This window comes from Xiphias gladius, unplaced genomic scaffold (genome assembly GCF_016859285.1).
Source record: "Xiphias gladius isolate SHS-SW01 ecotype Sanya breed wild unplaced genomic scaffold, ASM1685928v1 HiC_scaffold_421, whole genome shotgun sequence".
NCBI lineage: Eukaryota > Metazoa > Chordata > Actinopteri > Istiophoriformes > Xiphiidae > Xiphias > Xiphias gladius.
Genome location: NW_024402104.1, coordinates 1 through 9,718, shown reverse-complemented (window position 1 = coordinate 9,718; position 9,718 = coordinate 1). Strand labels below are relative to the sequence as shown.

The 9,718-nt window shown below is 45.5% G+C and overlaps 2 protein-coding genes across 2 annotated transcripts; both read left to right on the top strand.

The window, feature by feature from the left end:
- Positions 1–307: 307 nt before the first annotated feature.
- On the top strand, positions 308–7,608 carry serpinb1l1 (serpin peptidase inhibitor, clade B (ovalbumin), member 1, like 1). Its single transcript, XM_040123316.1, has 9 exons — positions 308–393; positions 1,168–1,352; positions 3,981–4,121; positions 4,381–4,498; positions 4,929–5,071; positions 5,670–5,750; positions 6,098–6,187; positions 6,277–6,457; positions 6,639–7,608. Exons 2-9 carry the CDS (start codon positions 1,173–1,175, stop codon positions 6,866–6,868), a joined length of 1,164 nt encoding a protein of 387 aa, XP_039979250.1. The 5' UTR covers positions 308–393; positions 1,168–1,172; the 3' UTR covers positions 6,869–7,608.
- A 564-nt stretch (positions 7,609–8,172) lies between these two features.
- On the top strand, positions 8,173–9,705 carry LOC120787662 (GPI mannosyltransferase 1-like; the record flags this gene model as incomplete). The annotated part of the gene is made up of 4 exons (XM_040123315.1): positions 8,173–8,804; positions 8,935–9,055; positions 9,155–9,398; positions 9,586–9,705. Coding segments are annotated over exons 1-4 (680 nt in total), but the record flags the coding sequence as incomplete, so codon positions are not given.
- Between the last annotated feature and the right edge of the window lie 13 nt (positions 9,706–9,718).

The following is a 9,718-nucleotide window of genomic DNA, read 5'->3' as shown; positions in this document are numbered from 1 at the left end:
TTTAATTGGCTTGGAGTACTACATGTGGTCGCTTAAGGCAGCGAGGGCCGTGAAGAATTTCCTGTCTTGATTGATGAAACTTGTGAAGAAAGGAAAGCTGCTTCTTCACTTCATCAACACCATGGAATAAGCTACAATGTGCCACTGTCAGGTTGACGGTGCCTCGAGTCCGGAGAGGCCATTTTCAAAGTGACTCCAAGACCACCGCTGGAGGCCCGCCCGTCAGTACATCTGCTCACTCTGGCTGTGAACACAGGGCGCGGCGTCCCGCTCCGCCCGCCCCTGCGCTGTCACCGCACCCGCCTTTAAAGCTGAAGCGGGCGCTTCCCGGTGAAGTCAGTCTGCTACGGAAAGACTCCTGATCGCTGCGGGCCTGTGAGGACATCGGTGTCGGTCAGTAAGTGCAGGATGCGACTCGCTCGCGTGTGTTGGCATGATTTGGTTTGGTTTGGTTTTTAACGTGAGCTGGCGAGACACGCAGACCTGGTCTAAGGCTGCAGGGGGGCAACGATTTTCTATCGGATTTTACCGGACAGGTAATATATATAATGAGGCAGCAGAATAAGTCCTTCTCCTTGTGAAATCAAAGAGCGACTTTAACCCGCGGTTTTTCTGCCATATTCCATTAAAAAAATCCTCAATTTAATCCTTTCATGACGATTTGTAACTAAAATTACAGTCTGATGGGGACTTTGCATACACGCCACCAAAGATGATGCTAATTTCTATAAAATCCAAAGTTACTAAGGGTAACGACCGCTGCTCCACATGAATGACAATAATAACAATAACTTTATTTATACAGCAGCAAAGTGCTTCACATGGTTTTCTGGAGGACTACAACATTAAGAACCAGAAATTAGCTGTAAAAAAAAAAAGATTAATAATAATAATAATAATAATAATAATAATAATAAAAGTACATATATCATTTCTTTTTTTTTTAAGGTGGGTAAAGGTTAGGGTAGGTAAAGCAAACGCTTTAAAGAATTATATAGAACTAACCCTGCTTGGTATCATTACAGTCAATGTAATTATAAATTAACCAACTTTTGAGTGGAGTTTGGCTCCGCGATTGAGTGAAATACTAATTGGATGAAGAGATAAAAGCATTTTTAAAATTTGTAAAGTAATAATGAATGCTCTGCCGTGTTTTCTTCCTCTCAGACACAATGGCCTCATCATCAACCCCTATGTCCAAGGCCAACACCACCTTCTCTCTGGCTCTGCTGAAAACGCTGGGTGATAACGACAAGACCGCAAATATCTTCTACTCGCCCTTTAGCATCTCTTCAGCCCTGGCCATGGTGATGCTGGGGGCCAGAGGCAACACAGCTGCACAGATGTCAGAGGTACACACACACACACACACACACACCATCTCACACACATGCGCCGTTTCGGTGAAAAGTAATAAATTAACGTTTTTGCAAGGTGTCCCTGTTGCTCGTCTAGTGGACAAAATGATGCAGAGCTCCCATAAAATGCACCACCACAAACAGCGGCTTCGGAAGTTACCGTGATTCTGACCCAACACCTGTCAGAGTCAATTTTAAGCTACGCTGAACATCAATACTGCAAAAAGACAGTCTGTTAATTTTATAGGCGTGAAGGGCGGTGTGGAGCCCTGGAGGTGTGAAAGCCCACGCCCAGTATGTATCACCAGTTTTATCTTCCAACATCTGCAAAAATGACAAAGATCTGCTCCGTTCAGACTCTGATCAGGGAGCGGCTCTCTGAAGCATAATATGGAAGTGAGAGGGCCATGAAGAACTAGGTACAGTAAAGCAATATGTACACCTTACCAGTTCCCATTATGTGCATACGTCCCTTGCATGGTAATAACCAGTACACTGAGATAGAGGTAGAGGTAGAGGTAGTTGAAATGTAGGTGGAAGTTGACGTGGTGTGCTTACTGTGTTCGTTACCATGTCAGCTGGGTCTCGGTCAGCACTTTCACCCAGACGGAATCCAACTGAATTATGATTTACCTGGGAAGTTGTTCTGATCGTAGGCCAAACAAACCAGTTTGACCCTGCCTGTGTAACGAGTTGTGGTAATAAAGCTGTGTGTGCCCGCACGACTCGGTGAGTAAGAGAAAGGGGGTGTGTGATTGTTTATGCGTGAAAGAAAGCAGAGAACAGTAACATGGGGCTAGTGGGAGGAGGCTTTAGCAGTCAGTTGCCAGAAAATCCAGTCGTGGGAACTTTTTTTTTTATTTTTTTTATTTGCAAACTGTCCAGCATCTGCTTTACCCAGGAAATACCTTGTTAAGCAATTCCGGTTAGTCCGATATGACGTGGCTTGAATTCGCGAGAACTTGCCACCCACCTTCTTCCTAAACTACCACCCTCATGATTCAGTCCAATTTCGAAATGTACAGTACCACATTGGTACCTGCAGAAACACATTGCTTCCCATTACTTCGGTGTGAATCCACGTGTCAGCTACTGTAACTGCGACACAGAATAAGAACGGGAGAATATTCGGCTCCGTGCTGGAGTTCTTGCCTTGCTGCAGTTACTTAGAGGAACTCAGGGCGCGGTCAGTACGCCCTGACAGCAGCATTGTTGAGCACCTCCACTCAACATCACACGGAAGGACAGTGTGATGCCAATGCTTCTGCTCCCTCCAGTTCTTCAGTCAATGTAATTCATTCAACAGGTGAATAGCCTGAGTTTGATGATGTGGAAAACCCATGTATTCCGATGTACCATGTAACTACAGTCATCATCTCCCCGTGTCTTTGTGCACGAGAGAGGTTTTTACTCACTTCTCTCCGATTCGGCCGTTCTAGCTGGCCGTTTTTGAACCAACCTTCCCAGTCTGAGGGTAACGTACGGCCTGCGGAATGACTCAACCCACACGTCACGGCTTGGATGATATTGTAACACTCGATGTCCAACTTAACAGTGAACGCTACCAATTGCACCCCTAGGTCCTCGGCTTCACTGAGGCAGAGAAGCCGCAGGAAGCAGGAGCACAGCCGATGCAGATGCAGATGCAGAGGCAGGTCCGGAGACTGCCACTGCCACAGTATCTGCTGCAGGTGGTAACGGCCAAGAGTGCAGGAATGATAAACTAACGGAGGGCGTTTACTAACACATGGTCTGGGTGGTGTCGTGTGGTGAGGGATCCCAGGAGACAAAGAGAATTTCCACTTGTTCTTCTGCTAATCTCCAAGACGCCGCTGCCTTGAAATGAATGAAGGAAAACACGGCAATGCGGATGAGCAGCCCTGCTGAAGGTTTAGTGTGTGTTGACTGTCAGCTCCGAACCTCACAGTACTGCATAATTCACAGGAATGTAGTCCTGTATGGAGTCATAGGAGTGCCCTAAAAAACGAATAGCTCTCTAAAAGAATAAGGAAAAGAAATGTGGAAATAGAAAGAGGACTAAACAAAAGAATACACAAAAATGAAAATGTAAAGACACATAAGCAACAATAAAAGAATATTTATGTGTCTTCATGTGAATCTTTTTGGTGAAGGCTCGTCAAAGCTTGGGCAGACATTTCCATGGTTTCTTTAAAGTCGGTGCGAAGGGGTGTTAAAATATTCTCTCTACTTTTTCCATGTCGGTTTCTTACTGTATTTTTATTTTCACCATATCTTTTCAGTCCGTGTTTAAATTCTGAGCATCCATGTTGACATGTAAATGGCTCAGATGTTTTCACATACAACTACTGAAAGCCGTCAGCTTAAAGTACACCAGTACTTAAAAAATGTGTCTAGTATGTCACCCTAGCCACTGAGTCATTCATTTCTTCCCAATTGATCCGTACGGACCAATCCATACGCTGTGCTGTGTTATACTAGGTTCTGTGCTGAAGCCATTTGCATGTCCAAATTTGAGGTGCCTCCTTCAACATGGTGTAGGCACATACTTAGCGTGGAGCATCAGGGACAGCAAGCTGCAGAGAAACGTTTAACAGTAGCTTAGTGTGGGTCTCTAACACCACTCGTCTGCTTTGTCCACAGTGTCTGAAAACCAAGGACTGTCAGGATGATGTCCACGCCAGCTTCGGCCAGCTGCTGAGGGAGCTCAACAAGGCAGATGCTCCCTACGCCCTCAGCGTTGCCAACAGACTGTACGGGGAGCAGTCCTACCAGTTTGTTGAGGTGTGTGTGTGACTGTGCTTCTTCATGATTGGGAGGGTTTGTTTAAAGAATGTGAGGCTGGAATGAATGACAGGCTCCCATAGGAATATTCAAGCTTTACGTAAAAAGGAATGATGACTGAGGGTTGGGGCAGCAAGCCAGCACACAAGCTAGTAAAGCAGTGATTGTGAAAAGACTCTCCTGGCGGTAATGGCTTTGAATTCCACTGAGTCTGGGTGGTCAGAATGAGAATCAGTAAAGGTGTCGCTGATGGTTCCAGGATTTCTTGGGACAAACCAGGAAGCACTACAACGCAGAGCTGGAGTCTGTGGACTTCCAAACCGGCTTTGAGGCGACCAGAGTCAACATCAACAGCTGGGTGGAGAAGCAGACACAAGGTGGGTCACACACACTTATCAGGGTGTTTTTAGACCTGGCGTTCCCTCCGTGCAATGCAACTGCAATGAAGAACTAAAAAATGAACTCCAACAGGTGGAACAACACGTTGGTGTTGCTTAGCCACAGTCTTTCGTCAGTCTCATCTTTGGATGTCCAGAATGACAGAACTGGGGCCTTACAATGCCAGCAGTTTAAAAGATTTCACCATTGTGGCCAAGTGCTACTTTAATCCAGTTTTCTTGGTACTGAGGCAGAAAGATTCCATATTAACGCTGAAATTTTGCAGTAAATAACCCTGGAAATGCACGACTCTTTCAGCTTTTCTGTGTGTTCTAATAAATTTGGTTTCACTAAGTGCTACTCTGGGGAAACATGGCAACTGCGCTTGTCATTTCTTCACCGGTTCAAATTTGTGCTTCAAACTCTCAGGTAAAATAAAGGACGTGCTGGCCCAGGGTGTGTTGGACAGCATGACCAGGCTGGTGCTGGTCAATGCCATCTACTTCAAAGGCACCTGGAACAAGCCGTTTCTTGAGCACTCCACCAGTGACTCCATGTTCAGACTCAACAAGGTAACAATGCTCCGAGAAAACGTTCAGTGGACAATCACTGTAAACTTGAGTCAGTCAGTCTGGGTTTCTGAAACTGTATTGCATGACAGAATATCATGAATGATAGAATATCATGCACCACAGCTACTTCACAGAGATGTAATAGCAGGCAGGTGAAAACTGACCACAGGAGGTGAGGGAAATCGGGACAAAAGAGTGTGAAATCTGATTACTTAACAAAAGGTCATTTGGCGGACACTTCTTTTTTTGCATATGAGTAAAGATCAGGAGGAGATATTCACAATGGCTCGATTAAGACATTTGGCTTTTTCCAGAGTAATCAAAAATGCTTAAGCTTTGAACCGGTTGACAAAAGTCGGAGCTGCATTAAGTGATTTCGATGTCAAGTATTCAACTTATTTCAGAGCTCCAGCATTTCTCACTGAGCAGACTGGCCTTTGCGAGCTTTGGTGTGTCGACCCCTTGAAAGTGGATTGCGATGATGCCACGTTGTACTAAGCGCACATTGCTGTACACGTCTACGTCACTGCAACAAGGTGACGCGTGCAAGATTTCGGCTGGTGTTTGAGTTACGAATTTTTCTGTCTGCTCTTTTCAGAATGACTCTAAGCCAGTGAAGATGATGCACCACAAAAGAACTGAGTTCCCTTTGGCTTTCATCCCTGAAGCCAACTGCCAGGTAATCGAGGAACTCCTTTAATTAATGAGTTAGTACGGTTTGTCTGTCGGTCAACCAACCGCCAGTTGACTGACCAGATAACAACGAAATCAGTCATTTACTACCTTTGTCAATGAGGCTAAGCAGGATTTCCATGGAATATGAAAGAGACTGACCGTGATTCAAAGAACAAGTGATGAGGTTTTGGTTATGTTCCATACTCTGTTGTTTACCATAACTAACTACCTAACTACCTGTAGTTAGGTAGTTAGTTTTCTTTTGTTTTGATTGTTTTTGATTGTTGCATGCAAACTGATAAGCTATCCAGCATGTATTTGATGTAATCTTGGAAACACGCTGTTGTACAGATCCTGGAGATGCCTTACAAAGGGAAGGAGCTCAGCATGCTCATCTTTCTACCCATGGACATAGAGGACAGTTCAACTGGTCTGGAGAAGGTAGGACATGCATACACCTCCACACACAAAGAAACTCTCAGGACACAGACAAAATAATGATTGATTTTTTTTTTTTGTCCACCCCCCAGCTGGAACGGGAGCTGACCTATGAGAACTTTGTGGAGTGGACTCGTCCAGCCACGATGAAGGAAGTTGAGGTCGAGGTGGCCCTGCCTCGGTTCAAGATGGAGGAGAAGTATGACATGAAGGATGTCCTGATCAGCATGGGCATGGTGGATGCCTTCGACGGGAGAATGAGTGACTTCTCCGGTAGGACATGTACCTGGACTATGTCAGAAATGTTCATAATCGGGAAAGATCAGGAAACGAAAACCTGACCTGGCTCCTGTCACGTTCTCCCAACTCAACGAAATCTGCATTCCTGTCATGTAGGTGAAAGCAGGTATGATAATTATTTAAAATATTCTCTGTCCCTCTCTTCTGCTAACAGGCATGTCTCCTGCCAACGACCTGGTAGTGTCAAAAGTCTTTCACAAGACTTTCGTGGAGGTGAACGAGAGGGGCACTGAGGCTTCTGCTTCTACCATCTGTATCTCCGAGGTTCTGTCCTGTCCAATGCATATGGCCTCCTTCGTCGCAGACCATCCCTTCCTCTTCTTCATCCGACACAACCCCTCCAAGAGCGTTCTGTTTGCTGGCCGGTACTGCTCCCCTGAGTGAGCACTACGTCGTTGGGATTGTTGAGGTCTCAACCAGAGGGGGGGTTACGATTACATTTATAATTGCAGTAGTTTAGCATTTTATTTTGTATTACTGGTAAAATGTTGAAAATCCCCCTCCAGAGTTTCCAGTAGCTAATCACACCCTGAGTTCCCGTCCTATATTCTCAGCGCCAGGTTGATGAGTAAAAACTATGGTGTTGGATTTTCCAAACTGTAGCGTCACAGTTCTGCATCACTTCTTACACGAGTGATTCCGCGCCTCCCTGAACGTTAGGTTCTTGCACTGCTCAGCCTTTGCATCTAATCTGATCCTTCGGATCTGATTCACTTTATGTCTGTAATACATGTTTGGCCCTATTTGCTGCAGCCTCACACCCTACCCTAGTTTATCTATACCATCAGATTCTGGGTTTTCCTATCTTACACCCTTTGAAAGAATTTGCCTTACTCACAATGTCTGCTATGCCTTTTTCAACCGACAGCACGGACATAAACTACACCTTTCATACCATGTATCTAAGATACAATGTTTGCAAGATTCTCGTTTTATGTGTTCAGTTAACCAAAGACAATATTGTGATGAAATCAAGTGCAGTTGTATTTAATTGCACCACTATGATTACAATGACTAGAGTTCGCAGGAAGTTTTGAACGTGCATGGAGTCAAGGTCGCCTTTATGTATGCTTACGCTTTTACACATGGAATAAAAGTGTGTGTGATGGGAATAAAAGTGTGTGATTAAATGCACCTGCAAGTGTCTTGTCTCACCGATGTAGAATTGTTTCCGTAGAAACATTTTGCAGATAGAAACAGACAGTGGTGGAAGAGGTACCCACTTCCTTCACTGAAGGATTAGCACCAACACAGCAATATACGGGCCCCTCCAAAGGGGCGCACATCTGTAGGGTCATGATAGGATTAATGGGGGGAGAGAAGAAGAGAAAAAAAAGTTTTAATCTTGTGAAATACTGAAGAGCTTGGGAAATGAAACCACCCGGGAAGGCAGAAGCATAAGGTAGCATTATATAAAAAACACACAAGTACTTCAAACGTTTACTTGAGTACGGTAGTATTGTGTGAATGTACGTAGTTACTTTCCACCTCTGGAAACAGTAGGGGAAACTCAGTGCAGGCAGCTTTGGACACACGGGATTGAATTTTACACAGCAGATAACTGGGAACCAGTGCCATACGCTGCACAGTGGTGGGACACGTGTGGAGGGAGCAGATTTGGGTTCCTGGGTGTCCTCCAGCACGGTAGGTGGTGCTGCTGCATGTAAATGTCAGTAAAAGCAGTTCCTTCACTTCCGGAAGTCTTCCTAGTTTTCACGTTTGGCGTCTGGTCCCTCACGAGCTGAACGGAAGAGCCAAGCCGGTAATTTTTCCACGAAAGTCCGGAAGTTGACATGGCCTCGGTTTGGTCGCCAGACTAACTTCAGTGCCACCGGGTAAGGTAATGATAAAAAACAGACCAGTGGTGGAAGTTACAGTAAAACTTGTGGGGTACTTGAACGTTGCTTGATCATTCGCCTGGGTGTGATTATAGGCTGGCTTTAACAATTCCAATAAATAAATAAAAAAACAGGTAAAAAAGATAAACAGCTTTGTCACAATCAAAACATCCCGGCAGCGGACAGTCTGGACTCAGTGAAATTTAAAGATCTGTGTGGATGAGAGCTACTGTACGTGGGTACCGTCTCTACTTCTGTGCCATTCTGATACTGCAGTCTTCATTTCAATGTGGGAAACTTTTGCACAGGGTGAGTCCCCGTACAACAGATCAACCTACCGCTACACTCCTCTGCTAGCCTGGCTTCTCACCCCCAACATCTATCTCAGCACGGTGTTTGGCAAGATCCTGTTCATTGTATGTGATGTGCTGTCAGGACTGCTCATCTACAGAATCCTCCGCCTGCAAGGTCTGGGCTCTCAGGTTTGTCAGTCGGATCCTGTCTTGACCAGAAATCTTTGATTAGAGGAGTCGACTTGTAATTTTTCAATCAGTCACAATCACTTCTTGCTCGGTGCAGATAAAGTTGTGTTTTTGGGGGATTTATGTTCAGACTGCACGTCGTGTTTCTTCTCTGTGGCTCCTCAACCCACTGCCCATGGGTGTATCCAGCCGAGGGAACGCCGAGTCCATCCTGGCAGCCCTGGTGCTGGGGACATTACTCTGTATGGAAGGTAAGGGGGTGGGTGTGTGTGTGGAGCTCTGTAATGTAATGTAGATAAACAGCTCCTGGGCTAATACTTAATACTAATACTTAGCTTTTTCTCTTCTAGGCCGGCATCTCACATGGGCAGCTATTCTGTATGGCCTGTCAGTCCATATGAAGATCTACCCCATTACATATGCTCTGCCCATGGCCCTGAGCCTGCGCACGCCAGAGACCAGGGCAGCGGAGGACAAACGGGGGTGGAGGAGGTTTATCGGGTTCATCGGAAGCTTCCTCAACGCAGAGCTGTTCCTCTTTGCAAGTGTGGCCGGAGGAGTTTTCTGTATACTCACAGCACTCTTCTATTACATGTGAGTATTAAGTATTGCAGTAAAAACTTTGTTTGTCCGGACTTCTGAGATGGACTAATAGAGGCGCCTGATGTAACCGCCTCTGGATTTGACTGGATATGAGCCTCTCTTCATCTTTCTCCCTTCAATCTTCCGTAACTGGGAATGGAAACGCTCCCATCATGTGACTCCTCTCCTGTCTTGTCAGGTATGGCTGGGAGTTCCTTCATGAGACCTACTTGTACCATCTGACCAGAAGGGACATCAGACACAACTTCTCTCCGTACTTCTACATGCTCTACCTCACTGCAGGTATTCACCCTATCCGGCCATTTATAGCA

Coding starts and splice junctions, on each gene's coding strand:
- serpinb1l1 (XM_040123316.1), top strand. CDS start 1,173: ATGGCCTCATCATCAACCCCTATGTCCAAGGCCAACACCACCTTCTCT. Junction 6,188..6,276: donor GTTCAACTGGTCTGGAGAAG/GTAGGACATGCA, acceptor TCCACCCCCCAG/CTGGAACGGGAGCTGACCTA. Junction 6,458..6,638: donor GAGAATGAGTGACTTCTCCG/GTAGGACATGTA, acceptor TTCTGCTAACAG/GCATGTCTCCTGCCAACGAC.